The 20,023-nt window shown below is 35.6% G+C and overlaps 1 protein-coding gene across 5 annotated transcripts in view; it reads left to right on the top strand.

Annotated features, from left to right (window-relative positions):
* Nucleotides 1-20,023, top strand: part of VPS54 (VPS54 subunit of GARP complex) — a 99,338-nt gene that overhangs the window by 53,692 nt on the left and 25,623 nt on the right. For all 5 annotated transcript variants that reach the window (XR_003588692.3, XM_027966698.3, XM_027966699.3 and 2 more), the window contains 6 exons: nucleotides 136-191; nucleotides 2,591-2,687; nucleotides 11,043-11,383; nucleotides 17,359-17,488; nucleotides 18,047-18,228; nucleotides 18,809-18,921. Coding sequence is in view for 4 of the 5 variants with exons in the window: in XM_027966698.3 (XP_027822499.1) it covers nucleotides 136-191; nucleotides 2,591-2,687; nucleotides 11,043-11,383; nucleotides 17,359-17,488; nucleotides 18,047-18,228; nucleotides 18,809-18,921 (919 nt within the window). In the remaining variant the exon portion in view is untranslated. The remainder of the gene's footprint in view (nucleotides 1-135; nucleotides 192-2,590; nucleotides 2,688-11,042; nucleotides 11,384-17,358; nucleotides 17,489-18,046; nucleotides 18,229-18,808; nucleotides 18,922-20,023) is intronic.

Below are 20,023 nucleotides of genomic sequence, written 5' to 3' on the forward strand. Positions count from 1 at the left end.
CAATTTGTAAGAGTCAAAAGAGAGGTTTGGTAGAATGATTATCATAGTCATTGAGGCCCTTATTAATAAATAATGAACATGTAGTACTTACAATTCTAAAGATGTTAATCAATTTTTTTTCCTTAAATTTTGCAGTGTGTGATTAATAAAGTTTCACAAATAGAAGATATAGACACAGATGTTGTTTTGAAGTAAGTATAAATATTAAGTTGGGGTTACCAGTCAGGGAAAAGATAACACATTAGATTAAGGATAGAATAAAGAGGATTTAGTTAAGGAAATATTTACTAAAGTATGGGCAGAGTATGGGAAAATACAAGTGATAGTGCAGTACCTTAAAGGGGCAAAGTGAAAGTGACCCCATGGACTGTAGCCTATCAGGCTCCTCCATCCATGGGATTTTCCAGGCAAGAGTGCTAGAGTGGATTGCCATTTCCTTCTCCAGGGGATCTTCCCGACCCAGGAATCGAACCCGGGTCTCCCGCATTGCAGGCAGACGCTTTACCGTCTGAGCCACCAGGGAAGCCTTAAGGGGCAAAGAGAGCCATTAATAGAATTCAGAAGGAGAAAACAATGTAAGTAGTTAGAATAATCTTGTAGTAATTGAATTGATGTTCAGTGGAGGGGGCCAGTCTTTCTGTGGTAACCACTCCGGGGCAGAGATGAAACTATCAGCACCTTTGCTCCTTTCAGTCTTTTGCAAGGGCTCCTCACTGGCCAAGTCCACAAGTCAGCCTCCCAGGGCTGAGAGAGGGTGGAGATGTACATAGATACGGAGGGTGGAAATTGAAGAAGAATAGCAGTGCTAAATTTGTTTAGCCATATAATTAAAATGCAGTTAACTTTGAGAAGTTTGAATGCATGACTTAGAATTGCCCGTGTCTGTAATTTTTTGTTTTCCCTTGAAATTTCTGTTCTTCTACTTTGAGAAAAATAGTGATAAATATTTTATGACTATGAATTTCTTGTTCATATACATATATAAGTTTTATTAACTGGTCTAAGATATGAATAGTACTATGGACAACTGTAAAACTTCTCTGGGCCAAGTTCATAGAATGAGAATTGTGGAGTTTTAATTTGCACACTTACCTAGTGAAAGCTCAGGTTCAGAATTAGTTGAAGCAGTCCTAATAAGGCAGGGATCACTAGTAGTTAGAAAAATTAAGTTACTGGACTATTGCTAAAGGTCCTACACACATGGAGAGTCAGTTTTTAGTTTTTTCTTCTGTATGAAATTTTCTTAACTTAGAGCACATCCTATACCTCAAATATATAGGAGTACCTTTTGAGAATAAATTCCTAAGTGTAGCATCATTAATTAAAAATTTAGAGTAATAAGTCATTATATTGTTCTGAAATACCTTTATGGAATTCTGTTTTTTATTTTAAAAATTGATGTCAGCTATAAAAATATTGGCTATACTTTTATATATTATACTAATATAATATTTAGTGTGTGTGTATATATATATATATAAAACATTCTAGATATAAATATTGGCTAATACATAGCATTTTTAAAATTAATTGTGCAATGTCCTGAGTACTTATTGACTCGGTTAATACTAACATCTACCATATGTGGTAGCTTCTATCACTTTTTCCATATGAATTTCCCTGGTGGCTCAGTGGTAGAGAATCTGCCTGTAATGCAGGAGACATGAGTTCAGTCCCTGGGTTGGGAAGATCCCCTGGAGAAGGAAATGGCAACCCACTCCAATGTTCTTGCCTGGAGAATCCCCAAGGACAGAGGAGCCTGGCAGCCTATCTTCCATGGGGTTGGAAAAGAGTTGGACACGACTGAGAGACTTTCACTCACTAAGTCACTTGGCCAGAGTCATACAATTAGTTAAGTGGCAGGGCTGGATCTTGAACCAAGACACTGTGGCTCAAGAGCCCATACTCTTAGCCACTATGCCATGTTACCCTTCATATATAGAAAAGTACTTTTAGTTTATAGTTAGAAAAATAGGTTATTAAGTTTTTTAGGGGAGCTGTTATGTTTCTCATTTTTATTCCAGCATATATCTTTTCTACATTTAACCTAAATTAGTTTATTTCTCTATCCCTTTAATCAAATGACCACAAAGCATGTTCACATGGAATTAATACATGATAAAGATGTCTTAGGGAGAAGGCGATAGCAACCCACTCCAGTACTCTTGCCTGGAAAATCTCATGGATGGAGGAGCCTGGTGGGCTGCAGTCCATGGGGTCACTAAGAGTCGGACACAACTGAGCGACTTCACTTTCACTTTTCACTTTCATGAATTGGAGAAGGAAATGGCAACCCACTCCAGTGTTCTTGCCTGGAGAATCCCAGGGATGGGGGGAGCCTGGTGGCCTCTGTCTCTGGGGTCGCACAGAGTCGGACACAACTGAAGCGACTTAGCAAAGATGTCTTAGAGATGTTTAAACAAGGAGTTGTTTACTAATTGACTTCTTCATCTCTGTTGTATAATTGTAGATTAAATTGCATTTTATTCTTTTGTTACTAGATAGTATTCAGTGTAGTTTCTTCCAGCTTGTAGATGATATCATACTGGCCCCAAGACAGTCATTATTTTTGTTTGAATTTTTTCTCTAGGCTTGCAGATCAGATGAGAATGTTGAATTTTCCTCAGTGGTTTGATTTACTAACGGATATTTTCTCCAAGTTTACAATTTTCCTACAGAGAGTTAAGGTAAGCTTACGTGATTTATCAGTTTGTCCAGGATATCCCTAAAATTGTCCTCTTTCTAGACACAAAAATTTGAATAAAACAAAATTTTTAATTTTTGCAATTTTTCTAAAGGAGCTTTGTTTTAAATAAGATTTGAAGTGCTTCAGAGTATTTTGGTAACTTTTTTTTTTTTAATGATTCTGAACGATTTATTTCATTTTAAAAAGAAATATGCTTCAGTTCAGTTCAGTCGTCCAGTCGTGTCCGACTCTTTGCAACCCCATGAATCCCAGCACGCCAGGCCTCCCTGTCCATCACCAACTCCTGGAGTTCACTCAAACTCTCGTCCATCGAGTCGGTGATGCCATCCAGCCATCTCATCCTCTGTCATCCCTTTCTCCTTCCCCCAATCCCTCCCAGCATCAAAGTCTTTTCCAATGAGTCAACTCTTCGCATGAGGTGGCCAAAGTACTGGAGTTTCAGCTTCAGCATCATTCCTTCCAAAGAACACCTAGGGCTGATCTCCTTTAGAATGGACTGGTTGAATCTCCTTGCAATCCATGGGACTCTCAAGAGTCTTCTCCAACACCACAGTTCAAAAGCATCAATTCTTTGGCACTCAGCTTTCTTCACAGTCCAACTCTCACATCCATACATGACTACTGGAAAACCATAGCCTTGACTAGATGGACCTTTGTTGGCAAAGTAATGTCTCTGCTTTTGAATATGCTATCTAGGTTGGTTACAACTTTCCTTACAAGGAGTAAGCATCTTTTAATTTCATGGGTGCAGTCACCATCTGCAATGATTTTGGAGCCCAAAAAACTGAAGTCTCACACTGTTTCCACTGTTTCCCATGAAGTGATGGGACCAGGCATTAAATATTATAAGTAATATTTCCTTTTGTGATTTTGTGATGCTTGAATCTATCTTGATTATCTATAGTTAAAATATTGTGAAATACTCAAAAATCTATCCCATAACACTTAATTTTTCTAGGAATTTAATATTAATATTATGCTGATACCATAGTATTTTTAACATACAGTTCATATTTATATTACTCTAATGTTCTTTATTGCAGGTTTTTATTTCATTTTTAAGCCTGGGGTCCAGTCATGTATCAGGCATCATATTTAATTACTTTGTGGTCAAGCCAGTTAATTTTCATCTGGTCAGTATAAGGAAAAGAACACATGTCACACAGCATTCTTCAGAAGAAAAGATGTTATAGACTCTAGTATGTGGTGTTGGGATTACCAACGTGTCATAACTGTTTTAATAAGACAGTCCTTAGGAATTACTGAGTATAAGAGGCTGTTAGTGAAATGTGATATTCTTTGAATTATCAAGTGTCAATATTTCATTTATGTTCTAGTCAAGATCCCTGGCATCTCCTGAGTTTCATATTAAAAATGATCTGGGGGACTTAGGTATTTATCTATAATATGACTTTCTTAATAAAATTGGGATGATGCTCTACATCACATCTATAAGCTTTCTGGTTGAAATGGGAAAAGTTTTTATAAAATGTGATTCATTGCATTTAATTTAGACTCCTACCCAGATGTTGATCTTATCTATTGATAGTGATAGATATCAAACCTGTATCTGTGAATTGTACAGTATAAGGGCATGTTTTTACTTTTTCTTATATTCCCACCATGACTTCATCACACACTTCTGGATATCTAGAACTCCTACATTGCATAGTTGGAGTTGGCCAACTTTTTGCCAGTAATTGTTTAAATAGCCATCTTACTTTTAGATTCTATATCAGTTAAACTAAGCCAAATTACTATTTGATGTATGTGCTATATGAAAACAGTGATTTGTCCTAATTGTAGCTTCTCATTTTCACATTTAGACCACTTAAACTAATATTGTTGTAAAACATCTTTGAAGATGATGTTTGATTTCTAAATACAGTAATTTTTCTTTGGACAAGTTTATGATTCATTCTAGGGCATGATTTCACTGAAACATAACATTAGAAACCTCATTTTTAATGAAGATTTTTAAATAACTACAAATCAGAAAGAACTCTGATGTCTAACATAGAAATGGTAAAATTGGTTATGCCTAGTATACTCGCTAGGACAGAATGTCATGCAGGCAAGGATTTTTAATGATTGAAGAAAATGCATACATTATAACATTAAGTGAAGAAACAAGACAGAGATCTGTTTATGTAGCATGCTCTTAGCTGTGTTAAAAATGTTTTTTTTTTTTATTTTTTTACCTCTTAATCTGCATAGACCAGAGACAGCCTGTCTTTTTGTGGTTGCCTTTAGATGGTAGAATTATGTGTAATTTAAACTTGTTATTCATTCTTTTCTCTTTTCCCTAAGTTTTCTACAGAAAGAGACATTACATTTTTGTAATTGAAGTATAGTTGACTTACAGTGTTGTATTAGTTTCTGGTATACAGAAAAGTGATTCAGTTATTCAGTTACATGTATTCATTTTATAGTCTTTTCCATTATAGCTTATTACAGGATGTTGAATATAGTTCCCTGTGCTATATATACAGTAGGACCACTGTTTATCTGTTTCATATAGTTTGTGTCTGCTAATCTCAAACTCCTAATTTATCCATCCCCTGCCCTGCCCTTTCCCCTTTGGTAACCGTAAGTTTGTTTTCTATGTCTGTGAGTCTGTTTCTTTTTTGTTAATGAGTTCATTAGTATCTCTTTTTTCATGATAGTATCTCATGATAAGTGACATCATGTGGTATGTGGTATTGTCTTTCTGTATCTAACTTACTTCAATTAGTATGACAATTTCTAGATCTATCCATGTTGCTGCATGGACTGATGGCATTTTTCATTCTTTTTATGGCTGAATAATATTCCATTGTGTATATTTACCACATATTTTTACCCATTTATCTGTCAGTGGACATTTCCATGTCTTGGCTATTATAAATAGTACTGCTATGAATATTGGGTTGCATGTATCTCTTCTAATTAGAGTTTTCTCCAGATATATGCCCAGGAGTGGCATCACTGGATCATATGATAACTCTATTTTTAGTTTTTTAAGGAACTTCCATACTGTTTTCCATAGTGGCTGCACCAATTTACATTCCCACCAGTGGTGTCAGAAGGAACCTTTTTCTCCACATCATCTCCAGCATTTATTATTTGTATACGTTTTGAAGATGGCCATTCTGATCAGTGTGAGGTGATACCTCATTGTGGTTATGGATGGTATTTCTCTAATAATTAGCAGTATCAAACATCATTTCATATGCCTTTTGGCTGTCTGTGTGTCTTCTTTGGAGAATTGTCTAGATCTGCCCATTTTTTGATTTGGTGTTGTTTTTTTTTAATTGACCTATATAAGCTGTTTGTGTATTTTGGAAATTAATTCCTTGTAGGTCACATAATTTTCAAATATTTTCTCCCAGTCCTTTCATTTTGTTTGTGGTTTCCTTTGCTGTGCAAAAGCTTTTAAGTTTAATTAGGTCCCATTTGTTTATTATTGTTTTTATTTCCATAACTCTAGGATTCAGCTCCATAAAAATACTGCTGTAATTTGTTTCCAAGAGCATTCTGCCTGTGTTTTCCCCTAGGAGTTTTATAGTATCCAGTCTTACATTTACTTCTTTAATCAATTTTGAGTTTATTTTTGTAGATGGTGTTAGAGAGTGTTCTGATTTCATTCTTTCACATGTAGCTTCTTTTCCCAGTACCACTTGTTGAAGAGACTGTCTTTTCTCCATTGTATATTCTTGTATTCTTTCTTTTAGATTAATTGACCACAAGTGTGTATGTTTATTTGGGGGCATTAATTGTATTTTGAATTTTTGTTTATTGTTTATACCCCATAGTTTAGTATGATTTGTATAGCTGAAAAAGAAAATAATCCTTAAATGCAGCTTGACAGTCTTTTCAAGAAATTTTTAACTCTGATTTTCAATTTGTTACATAGACAGATCTGGACTGTCATTTTAGAGGCTTAATCAATATGGTTACCAGATTATTTCATTCACTATTCTCAAGACTGGAAAAATTTATTTTAGTTGTTCTGTTATTTAAACATGAACTTAACTAAAATTGCTGCAATAGGAAAGTTCAGAAAGTAAATCATCTGCCTACATTTTTTTTAATGCATTTATTAGCTAGTTACTTTGTGCCAGGCACTGTTCTGAGCACATTATTTTTTATTATTATTATTTTGAAATTTTTTATTGGGGTATAGCTGCTTTACCCTACTGTTGAATCTATTATGTATTGTGAAATCTTCTGGCATTCTTAAACAAGAATGATTCTGGACTTAAAAAAAAAAATCACAAACCTTTAAAACTTGTAGATATCGTGAAAACAGTGAAGAAGAACCCCTAAGAGATACAGCCAATACACTGTATAGAGAAAGTTTATTGTATTAGCTAAGATGTTGTCAGTTAAAAGTGGCAAAATGTCCAAATCAGACTAATTTAAACAATAAAAGAAATGTATTGTCTTGAGGAACTTAAAATAGTCCAAAAACGATAGACTTCAGTTTTGGTGTGGTCATTGTTTTCTTGATTAGTTTTACTGTTTTATTTTATTTCTACCTCCTCTTTTTTGACTTCACTTTTAAAGTAACTAATGTAATTACAGCAAAATATCTAAATATAACAGTTTCAAGTCTTCCACATTTGTATACTATACCTCCTAGAACAAGATTTTTTTCTTCTTCAGTCATCAAATGAAAGTCCCTCATTTTAAACCATTGGGCTAATTTGGGTCACATACCCAATCACTGTGGTAAAAAAAATGCTATGCACTGATTGGTTTGGGTCTGGATTTTCTTCTTATTTCTAATCCTGTGGCAAGGAGGTTTGGGAGCATATTGGGTGGCTATGCAGGACTGAACCTGAAATTGGAAGGTGGACTCAGTTTTGCATAGCTAGCCTATGAGTGAAGTGCAGATTAGTTGCTGGAGGAGAGAAAGACTATGTTTAATTATTTTTTAATGAGAAAATTTTTTGAGAAAGAAAATCACTAAGAGAGAAGAGATAAGGGAGAAGAAAGGCAGAAATGAAGATGGGAGAGGTAGCATATTAAAGATTAAGACAGCAGTAAAGATTAAAAGCAGCAGTGGAATCGTTTAGCAGGGAGCAGGTTTGTGACAATAGAGAAGTTACTGATGAGCAGAGAAGATGTACAGTCTCCACAGACTTGAAGGCTCAGTATCTCTGTCTAATACTATATGGAATATTCACTTAGATTACATTTAGTCCCAAATAAACAGGAACAGTATGAAAAGGCAAAAAGATAGGACATTGAAAGATGAACTCCCCAGGTCGGTAGGTGCCCAATATGCTAATGGAGATCAGTGGAGAAATAACTCCAGAAAGAATGAAGGGATGGGGTCAAAGCAAAAACAACACCCAGTTGTGAATGGGACTGGTGATGGAAGCAGGGTTGGATGCTGTAAAGACCAGTATTGCATAGGAACCTGAAATGTTAGGTCCATGAATCAAGGCAAATTGGAAGTGGTCAAACAGGAGATAATAAAGAGTGAACATCGACATTCTAGGAATCAGTGAACTAAGATGGACTGGAATGGGTGAATTTAACTCAGATGACCATTATATCTACTAATGTGGGCAGGAATCCCTTAGAAGAAATGGAGTAGCCATCGTAGTCAGCAAGAGTCCAAAATGCAGTACTTGGATGCAGTCTCAAAAACAACAGAATGATCTCTCAGCAGTGGCCACAGGACTGGAAAAGCTGTTTTCATTCCAATCCCAAAGAAAGGCAGTGCTCAAACTACCGCACAATTGCACTCATCTCACATGCTAGTAAAGTTAACGCTTAAAATACTCCAAGCCAGGCTTCAGCAATATGTGAACTGTGAACTTCCTGATATTCAAGCTGGTTTTAGAAAAGGCAGAGGAACCAGAGATCAAATTGCCAACATCTGCTGGATCATCGAAAAAGCAAGAGAGTTCCAGAAAAACATCTATTTCTGCTTTATTGACTATGCCAAAGCCTTTGATTGTGTGGATCACAATAAACTGTGGAAAATTCTGAAAGAGATGGGAATACCAGACCACCTGACTTGCCTCTTGAGAAGCTTGTATGCAGGTCAGGAAGCAACAGTTAGAACTGGACATGAAACAACAGACTGGTTCCAAATAGGAAAAGGAGTACGTTAAGGCTGTATATTGTCACCCTGCTTATTTAACTTCTATGCAAAGTACATCATGAGAAAGTCTGGGCTGGGAGAAGCACAAGCTGGAATCAAGACTGCCGGGAGAAATATCAATCACCTCAGATATGCAGATGACACCACCCTTATGGCAGAAAGTGAAGAGGAACTAAAGAGCCTCTTGATGAAAATGAAAGAGGATAGTGAAAAAGTTGGCTTAAAGCTCAACATTCAGAAAACGAAGATCATGGCATCTGGTCCCATCACTCCATGGCAGATAGATGGGGAAACAGTGGAAACAATGGCTGACTTTATTTTTCCGGGTTCCAAAATCACTGCAGACGGTGATTGCAGCCATGAAATTAAAAGACACTTACTCCTTGGAAGAAAAGTTATGAGCAACCTAGATAGCATATTAAAAAGCAGAGACATCGCTTTCCCAACAAAGGTCTGTTGAAGGAAATGGCAACCTACTCCAGTGTTCTTGCCTGGAGAATCCCAGGGATGGTGGAGCCTGGTGGGCTGCCGTCTATGGGGTCGCATAGAGATGGACACAACTGAAGCACCTTAGCAGCAGCAGCAGTCAAAGCTATGGTTTTTCCAGTGGTCATGTGTGGATTTGAGAGTTGGACTATAAAGAAAGCTGAGTGCTGAAGAATTGGTGCTTTTGAACTGTGGTATTGGAGAAGACTCTTGAGAGTCCCTTGGACTGCAGGGAGATCCAACCAGTCCATTCTGAAGGAGATCAGTCCTGGATGTTTATTGGAAGGACTGATGTTGAAGCTGAAACTCCAGTACTTTGGCCACATGATGCAAAGAGCTGATTCATTGGAAAAGACCCTGATGCTGGGAAAGATTGAGGGCAGGAGGAGAAGGGGACGACAGAGGATAAAATGGCTTGATGGTATCACCGACTCGATGGACGTGGGTCTGAGTGAACTCTGGGAGTTGGTGATGGACAGGGAGGCCTGGCGTGCTGTGTTTCATGGGGTCGCAAAGAGTTGGACATGACTGAGCGACTGAACTGAACTGAACTGAAAACAGGAAACAGAGTGTTTTAAAGAAGGGGATTTATTAGTTCATATAACTAAAAAAAATCTGTAGGTAGGTCAACCTTTAGGTGTTTAATAGAGAAGTTGATGATATTATCAAGCCTTAGTTTTGTTCCCGTGTTTTTCTCAGTTGTGTTCTATGTATCTTTAGCTTTAAGCTCAGGTGGTTTGTTGGCTGATTGACCCACCTTGGACCCTTATCCTATCTTTGGAGACTTACATTTGGAGTCTACTTGCCTAGAACCATGTAGATCCTGAAAAAGAAATCAAGAATTTTGAGAAAGGGACAGCAAGTTATGAGAGTTCAACCTTGAATGTTAAAGTAGGAATATAGCTCCTTATTTCTTAATAGTCCATGAAGACATTGATTTACATAAATTTGCTCTTGATTCATCTACCTTTCAGTATTTATTAAGTACCTCCTCCATGCACAGTACTTACTGTTCTAGGCAGTAGGATACAGTATCTCATGGAGCTAACACTGTAGTGGAAAGAGACCTAGAACTAAAAAATTAAAAGATAGCGATAACTGATACTTTAAAAAAAAACGATTAATGGGATAGGATTAACTGGTAGGGGTTACAGGAGGCTTCTTTGAGGAAGTGACATTTGTGCAAGAACCTTAGTGATGAAAAGGAAAGATGTATGTAAACATCAAGGTGAAGAGCATTCCCGGCAGGGGAAACAGCAAAGGTACTGAGATGGAAACAGTGAAGTTTAAAAGAATAGGAAGAGAACCAGAATGTCTCAACAACACTGAATGAGTGAGAATAGATGTGAGATGGGGAGAAATGGATATAAAAGTAGATATGGTAAGGAATAGGGATTGTGTTTTCTTTTTAAGTAAGCACATCAATGAATATGATCCTCTTATAGGCAAGTTATGTTCAATGTAACCTATTTAAGAAGTGAGAGAAATATGCACTGTATTGTAGGGAGATCACCATTTAAAAAATTAATTTGTAAGTGTAGCCCTATGCCTAAACTTTAAAGGGAACCCATCTCTTTAGCAGTTTGTTTTTCACCAATAAACTTTATTGTGTAATTGAAGATAGAAATTCTGATATGCATGACCTTGACTCATTTGTAAAATGCTCAAACATACACATACAGTTCACTTTTGAAACCTTGGGTACAAAATATTTTATACCAATTTAAAATGTATCCTGTTTTCTTCTAGGCAACCTTAAATATCATTCATAGTGTTGTTCTCTCAGTTCTTGACAAAAACCAAAGGACTAGAGAATTGGAAGAGATTTCACAACAGAAAAATGCTGCGAAAGATAATTCACTAGACACAGAAGTGGCTTATTTAATCCATGAAGGCATGTTTATAAGTGATGCATTCAGTGAGAGTGAATTAACACCTATAGCCATAGATACTACCTCTCAAAGAAATGCATCTCCAAATAGTGAGCCCTGCAGCAGTGATTCTGTATCCGAACCAGAATGTACTACTGATTCTTCATCCAGCAAAGAGCAGATATCATCATCTGTTACTCCAGGAGCTGTGGATATTATGTGAGTATGGTGACTGTTGCCAGATTAACAGAACTTTGAGTCATCTTATTAATGGTTTAAATAAGACTGATTATTCAGTTTATTGAAAAACCGTGTATAGTTCGGTCTTTTGGAATTTAACAAAAATAAATAAATTTTATGAAACATACATATTTTTGAAAATTTATGGATGGTAAGGAGGTGAGTTTTGGAAATAATTGAGAATTGTAAGTCTGGGAAGAAACCATTCAATTAAATGCCCTCAATTTGGAGAGTTTAGATGGCTTATTTAAAGTCATTAGTGGCAGAACCTGTCCTGGAACTCAGGTCAATATTTCCTTGGTTATATTTCTTTCTTTTACTGTATCACCTTTGTATTTTGTATATAGTAAAGATGTATTTGGTTTACAATTTTCAGTTGTTCAAAGGCATGAGTTTCCAAGTGGGTCACACTGTCTTTTTAAATATTACTTTTTAAAACTTATTTTGAAATAATTTCAGATTTACAGAAAAGTTGCCAGAATTATTAAAAAAAAAAAAACCTCTAGTATACCCTTCACCTTGCTTCCCCAGTTGTCTATATCACATTGCCCTCTTTCTCCCTTTCTCGCTCTCTTTTCATCTCTCCTTTCTTTGTCTCTCATGTTAAAATTTTTACGCAGTCATTTGACAGTAGATTTCAGACTTGATGTCCCAAATACTTCAGCATATATTTCCTAAATACAATAGCACTTTCTAATAACTGCAGTATACTAGTGAAAATCAAGAGAACACTGATCGATTATTACCATCTAATCCATACACTTCATTAAGTGTTTTGAATAGAAAGAACAAAAGCAAAATAAAGCCAATAAAATCTTTCTGGTCTGAGAACATCGTTTATATTTTGTAATTATTAAGAGTAATAGCAACTCAGGTTTTTGTTCATTTTGGTATAAGTCAGATTATGGCCTAGGAGCTTATAAAGGTTGAAGTTATAGTGTAGAGTCAACTATAACACCTCCTCTCCCCACTATCAGTCAAGCAAACCCTGAACTACCTATAAATAAAAATTTTTCTTTCTCTGTTTAGGCTTATATTTTCACATATATTGATTAAATATATTGCTGTTAAAACAGAAGTTAAAATGTTTATAGTTTAAGCAATATATTAATAGAATTTTTTTCTCTCCTGAAAGAGTAAAGAGGTAGGAAGTTTTTTCTGGAGCTGAGAATGTAAATCTACCATCTCGTTTTGTGGCTTCAACCTGTGTCTTAGGAGGCTGCTCCAGTTTTATCATCTCATTTCCATCTGTAGTAGCAGGAAGGAGAGGAAAAAGGCTGATACTCTTCTTACTTTTTTGTTTTGATTTTTTTAGTTGGAATGTAATGCATATATAGGGGAATGCACCAGTTATAACATTCAGCTCAATTTATTATAACAAAATGAACATGCTGGTGTAATCACCACTCAAGTTAAGAGACAGAACATTACCAGCTCTTTTGAAGCACCCTGTTGCCACTGTGCTTTCACTTTTTCCCAAAGAAAACCATTAAAACTATTGATTTTTTCCAGGTTTTAGACTTTTATGTAAATGTAACCATTAAATTATGGTCTTTAGTCTCTAATTTCATTTCCCATTATATTTGTGATATTTTTCTAAGTTGTTGCATATAACAGTAGTCTATTTGTATATAGATGTTCCACTTTCTGACTGCACAACAATGTGTGTATCATTCTGCTGTTAATGGTTTGGATTATTTTCATTTTGTTGTGACTGTTCTTGTAGATGTCTTTGGTGTACATGTCATAAGTATTTCTGTTGAATATATATCTAAAAATGAATAAGTATGTGAATAGTCAATTTAACTAAAGCCAAATAATTTCCCAAAGTGATTATATGCCTTTACAATCCTATCAGCTGTGTGGAAGCATTCCTGTCTCTCCACATCTTCATTCATCTTGGTGTTGTTAGTCTTTCACATGTTAGTAAAACATTTTTGCATGTCACACGTGTAATAGTGTAAATTTCTATTTCCCTGATGATTGGTAAGAGGACCCTTTTCATATATTTACTGGCTGTTTGAATATCCTCTTGTGAAGTGCCTATAAATCCTTTACCCACTTCTTTCTTGGTTTGCCTTTTATTTCTTACTGATTATGGGAATTCTTTATGTAGCCTCAACACAATCCTTTGTCAGTTGGTCCATGATGCAAATTCCTTCTCCCACTCTGTGGGCTGGCTTTTCACTTTTTATTGGGGTCTTTTGTTAACAAGAGTTCTTAACTTTAATATAATCTTATGATTCATTCTTTCCTTTAATGGTTTATGTTTTTGTGTGTGTCCTATTGAAGAAAATCTTTCACTACCCTCAGACTTTGATGATATTCTCTTGCTTTTTTCTGGAAGATTTGTTGATGTCCCTTGCACATTTAGATCTACAACATATCTGAAATTGATTTTTGTGTACAACGGTTATTTTCTTTCTTCCCATGTAGTTATCTTTTTGACCTCACACCATTTATTGAAAAGACTGTCTTACCCATTGCTATATAGTACCACTCTTGCCTTAAATTAAATATTCATATATAAATGAGTCTGTTTCTAGACTCTGTTTTGTTCAGTTGTCTTTCTTTGCACCAGTACCATTAAGGAAGATTATATTAGTTATGATATCTTTTTAATTAGCCTTAATATCTGATAATTTCTCCTACTTTTTGTTGTTCTCCTAAGATGCCTTAGATGTTACAAATCTGTATATATTTTAGCTTTGTTAGCTCTCTTGTTACTGTCACATAAACTTGTTCATATTTTTCCTCTCTATTTAAGAGCACAATTCAGAATTTGCAATCCCACGTTCTAGTGGCTAGAATATTTTCACATGTCTATATATAGCTATAAGAGAGGCTTGAGAAATAGTGTATAGCTTGTTGGCTATTTGATAGCTAAAACTGTTACTGTGGCAGAAGAGAGAAGAGATATTAAAAGATAGCTGGAAAATGTGCCCGTACTGTTTGGGATTCCTTTAAATCAAATGCAGTCTCAGATTTTAACCCACCCCTCTCACCTCCATTGTGGCTCACTATGCACTTTAGGGCTTCTCTGGCTTTCCACAATGACGTGCTCCCATAGCATGATTACAGAGCATCTATAAATTGTTCCTTCTATGTTTCATAGTGGAGAAGGCAATGGCACCCCACTCCAGTACTCTTGCCTGGAAAGTTGCATGGATGGAGGAGCCTGGAAGGCTGCAGTCCATGGGGTCGCTGAGAGTTGGACACGACTGCGCGAATTCACTTTCACTTTTCACTTTCACGCATTGGAGAAGGAAATGGCAACCCACTCCAGTGTTCTTGCCTGGAGAATCCCAGGGACAGGGGAGCCTGGTAGACTGCTGTCTGTGGGGTCACACAGAGCTGGACACGACTGAAGTGACTTAGCAGCAGCAGCATGTTTCATAGGTACATAAATGTCTGGAAACTACCCACTTTCCATTGCCAAAGGGGCAATGGATTTATTGAATGTATTTATACATTTAAACCTAACTAGTTCTTCCCTGTGTCAAGTGTTTTTTCAGTATGTAATAGTGTCACAGATACAGTACATATAGAAATGATGTCTGATTTTTGTATCTTTGTTAGTATTAGATTTTCCTTGTTTTCTTACATTATCAAAATAATCTACGACTTTGTAAGTTTTTGCAATGTAAATATGGACACAAAAGAGTAACTAATTTCCCAGGCAGGAAATGGGAAAGAAAAAATAATGGATGGGATTAGAAAGTATTATAGATTTTTAAAATTTTTTATTTTAAATTATGGTTAAAAAAACACATGCAGTTTATCATCCTAGCCATTTCTAAGTGCACAGTTCAGTAGTGGTAAATATATTCACATAGTTGTACAACCAATCTCGAGATTTTTTTCTTCTTGCAAATCTGAAACCCTGTGCACATTAAACAGTAACTCTCCATATCCTCCCCTACCAATCCCCTGGCAACTACCCTTTTACTTTGTATCTCTATGAGTTCAGTGACTCTAAGTACTTCATATAAGTGGAATCATACACTGTTTGTCCTTTTGAGACTGTCTTATTTTGTTTAGCATTTATGTCTTTAGGGGTGTCCTAGGTGGCACTAGTGGTAAAGATCCCGCCTGATAATGTAGGAGGCTTGGGTTTGATCCCTGGGTAGGGACTATCCCCTGGAGGAGGAAGTGGCAATCCACTCTAGTATTCTTGCCTGGAGAATTCAGGGACAGAGGAGCCTGGTGGGCTATAGTCCATTGGTTCCCAAAGAGTCGGACAGGACTGAGCGACTAAGCACAGAGATGTCTTTAAGTTTCATCTGTATTGTAGTGTGTCAGAATTTCCTTCTTTTTTTGAGGCCAAATGATATTCGGTATTATAGGTATATACCACATTTTACCCATTGATCTGTCAGTGGACTCTTGGATTGCTTCCATCCCTTGGCTGTTCTAAATAGTGCCACTGTGCACATGAGTGTGCAAATACCTCTTTGAGATCCTGCTTTCAACTCTTTTGTATATGTAACCTGGTTCATGTTTGTGAGCAGTTTTTTGTTTTTCCTGTCAACAGTAAAGAGATCCAATTAGACTCAAAATTTTAAAAATCTTTTTTAAAAGCAAAATTACAAATAATTAAATAATTTATGAAGCTCAAACCTCCCAGCTTTATGGGAAGTGGTACTGAAATAGCACTTGGGCTGTTTATAGAAGTAAATATTGGAATAGAGGAAGCTTAGCAGGTTAGAAATATAATTAGACTAATTCTGGGTTCTAGTCTCATGCTTTTAACCTTGTGACCTTGGGTAGATCACTTAAACTTTCAAGATTCAGTATCCTCCTCTGTTAAGTAGGAGTTTATCTGCCTCAGAGCGTGAGAACCAAGTTAAGATACTGTATCTGAAAGTGTTTTGAAAATATTAATCCTTATATTACTTTAAGTACTAGTAAATAAACTTAATGACATAACTTTAAAGGATAGCAGGTAATAACTTTCTTCAATACCTTAACCCAGTGGTTTACCTCAAATTAATAGACATCACATCCTCTTTGAAATGTCTTTGAAGGTTGTCGTTCTTTGGTCACTAAGTTGTGTCTGACTCTTTTACAACCCCATGGACAGTAGCCTGTCAGGCTTCTCTGTCCATGGTATTTCCCAGGCGAGAATACTGGAGTGGGTTGACATTCCCTTCTCCATGGGATCTTCCCAATCCAGGAAACAAACCCATGTCTCTTGCATTGACAGACAGAATCTTTACTGCTGAGCCACCACGTAGAAAAATTATGCTAAGGCACTGCACTTTAACACTAAGCTGAATTTTTGGCACAAAATCAGTGGTCTTTATACATGCTCTGAGGGGGTGGGGTGGGGAATGCATAAAAAGACAAAAAGTCTTTACATTTCTTCCTCAAAATTGGAATAAATGCATTACAATTATTAATACTCCTATTTAATTGTAAGTTCCTTAAGAAAACATATTCCCTCCAGTGTCTAGTACTTAAATACAATAAATGCTCAAGAAATATTAGTTCAGTTGATCTAACTGTTATTAGTCATTCATAATTATAAGCAAAAAGCGGGCCTGTTTGTTCCTTCCTTCCATTTCTTTCCTCTTCCTTCCACTATGTCATCCTGGGCAACCTATGTACAACCTGCCGTAGCTATGACCTTGTACCTAATGTTTTGTTTTGTTTTGTTTGTTTGTTTTTGGCTATAGTTTTTGCAGAATTTCTAGTCAGAGTCTGAATTAAGTATTAATAATACTACAGCAGAGAGAGAAGATTATTCTTAAAGATTAGGGAGAAGTTTATTTGTACTATCTGAACTTGCTTATATGATGCCCTGCCACAAAATTAAAACTGTGTGACACATCAAAACAGATTTTTCCCTTAAATGTAAATTTTACAGCTTTTTGTTTTTTATTGGTATGTCATCTGTGGAGATCAGTGTGTTCACAGCTTTTCTTGACTTAATCTCTTTTTGTCATTTTCAGGGTCAATGAAGATGTGAAATTAACTGACTTAGAGCTAGGAAAGCTGGCAAACAATACCCAGGAGTTATTGTATAGTGCCTCAGATATATGCCATGATCGAGCCGTCAAATTTCTCATGTCAAGAGCAAAGGTTATTTGTTTTGATAAAGTTTAGATATTTTTTACATAGTAAAATTACTTTGAAAATATAGAATATATCCTTGCTTGTATCCCTATATTCTGCATAATGTATATTATATTTTTAACAGTTAATAGACCACTATTTTAACATCTAATAGACCACTGGTGTGGTCTGTTAGGGAGTGGTCTATTAGGGAGGTGCTAAAATGCAAAATAATCCAAATAAAAGAAATAGTAAAACTTAAGCTTGAATTTCAAATAAATGATTAAAAGACAATAAATATTTGAAATTAATATGCTATTTTTATACATATATATGTATTACTAACCAAATAATTTATTAAGAAAATTAGTCATTCTCCAGTATGATGAATAAAATTTAGACATCTTAAACTTTTAATGGTTGATCTCTGGGACTAAAGTATTGGGAAATTTCATTAAAAATTATCTTCAAATAATTTTTAGGAGTTAGTATAAGTATTATAAATTAATATTAAGTTGGTTTTATAACTATTCCATATTTTGTATTATACTAACTCATGAATATTATATTATCTTTAAAATTTAGGATGGTTTTCTTGATAAGCTAAATTCCACGGAATTCATATCACTTTCCAGATTAATAGAAGCATTCATTTTAGAAACTGAACAGATATGTGGAAGAAAAAGCATGTCATTACTTGGAGCACTTCAGAGCCAAGCAAATAAATTTGTAAATAGGTTTCATGAAGAGAGAAAAACCAAACTCAGGTATTATTACCATGTCCATTCTGTTCATTTTTTCTCCTTTTTCTTTATAAAACACAGTTATATTTAAAAGAGGAAACTTCATTGATTGGCCAATTAAAACCCGTGACAGTTATTTTTCTTTTTAATTATAGACATTGTATAATTAAAATCACCATTTCTTGGCTTTTGAAAGTGGAGTTAGAATGTTTATTTCCATGAAAGTACTTATCCTGATAGACTGACTTTTGCTTTCCCACTCAAAGTGAAGTTAATTATGTTTTACCATTCTTCTTGACTAGGCTAAGAGATATAAAAAGGAAAATATTTTCTGAAACTATTTGTACTATTTATGAATGACCTCAGTTTATTAAGCTGTTCAGCACTTTTTAAAAGTCTCATGTACTAGCAACAGCCTATGACCGTTACTGTTTAGAAAGTCAAATGCCTTGTATTGCATGGGCTCTACTTGAATTTAACTAAGATACGTGTAGTCTTAAATATATAAGTCTTAAGTACTCACTTGGCTTTTCTTTTTCTTTTCACCCTAAGAGATAGGGTTGAAATATCATTAAAGTTTATCTTTCTTTTTACTTTTGAATAGCCTTCTCTTAGACAATGAACGCTGGAAGCAAGCTGATGTTCCTGCAGAATTTCAGGATCTTGTTGATTCTATATCAGATGGAAAGATTGCTTTACCTGAAAAAAAATCAGGGGGTATGTGTACTCTTTCACACATTCTGTTTCAGTTTTATATTGTTTGTTAATTTTGTAAGAGTGCTTAATATTTTTTTAATTGATAGTGCCTCTTAGAAACCTTAGAACTCATATTCCCAGCTTAGTTAGTAAGTAGTTGACTTGAAAAGTATGTGGCAATTTATAATAATTTAAAATATTTATTGACTATTAACCGTATTCCAAACATTGGACCAAGCGCTTTACTTGCATTTACTCTCCCAACAACCTATGATAAAGATACTATTGTTACCTTATTTAATACTGAGGAGGCATGAGGCTGCCAGGGGTTACAGAATTTGGTATAAATGAAGATCTGTGGTTTGGAGAAGGCAATGGCACCCCACCCCAGTACTCTTGCCTGGAAAATCCCATGGACTGAGGAGCCTGGTAGGCTGCAGTCCATGGGGTCGCGAAGAGTCGGACACAACTGAGGAACTTCACTTTCTGTTTTCACTTTCATGCATTGGAGAAGGAAATGGCAACCCACTCCAGTGTTCTTGCCTGGAGAATCCCAGGGATGGGGGAGCCTGGTGGGCTGCTGTCTATGCGGTCACATAGAGTCGGACACGACTGAAGCGACTTAGCAGTTGTGTAATTTTATAGCTGTGTTCTTAACCACTGTACTATATTGTTTAGAGAATATGTATTATACTGGTAAGTTTCTATTATGTGTCAAGATATTGAGACATAGATAAAGGTATAATTTTACTTTAATAGGGCTAAGTCTAATGAAAAATATATTTATTAGCAATCAGAAGTAAGGTAGTAGTGATGTGATAGAGAAAACCAAAATGTAAAGAAACATAGGAAAAAAAAATTATGAAGGAGACTACAGAGGAAGGGCAGGGAGGCAGGACAATCTAGAAGACAAAAGTTAAAAAATTAGAGTTTCGAGAAGAAAATTGTCATTGGTATTAAACATCAATCAGGTTTCTTGTGAAAGATACACAATGGCTAGAACTATTTTTGTATGCCAGTTAAAGTGTAATACGAGGATGCATTGTAGTTATGAAGTTCTTGAATGTTTTCAATGGAGGAGGCAGTTGCACTTTCAGTTTTTATGCATTTAATGAAAGTTTAA

Source organism: Ovis aries, chromosome 3 (assembly GCF_016772045.2).
Source record: "Ovis aries strain OAR_USU_Benz2616 breed Rambouillet chromosome 3, ARS-UI_Ramb_v3.0, whole genome shotgun sequence".
Taxonomy (NCBI): Eukaryota; Metazoa; Chordata; class Mammalia; order Artiodactyla; family Bovidae; genus Ovis; species Ovis aries.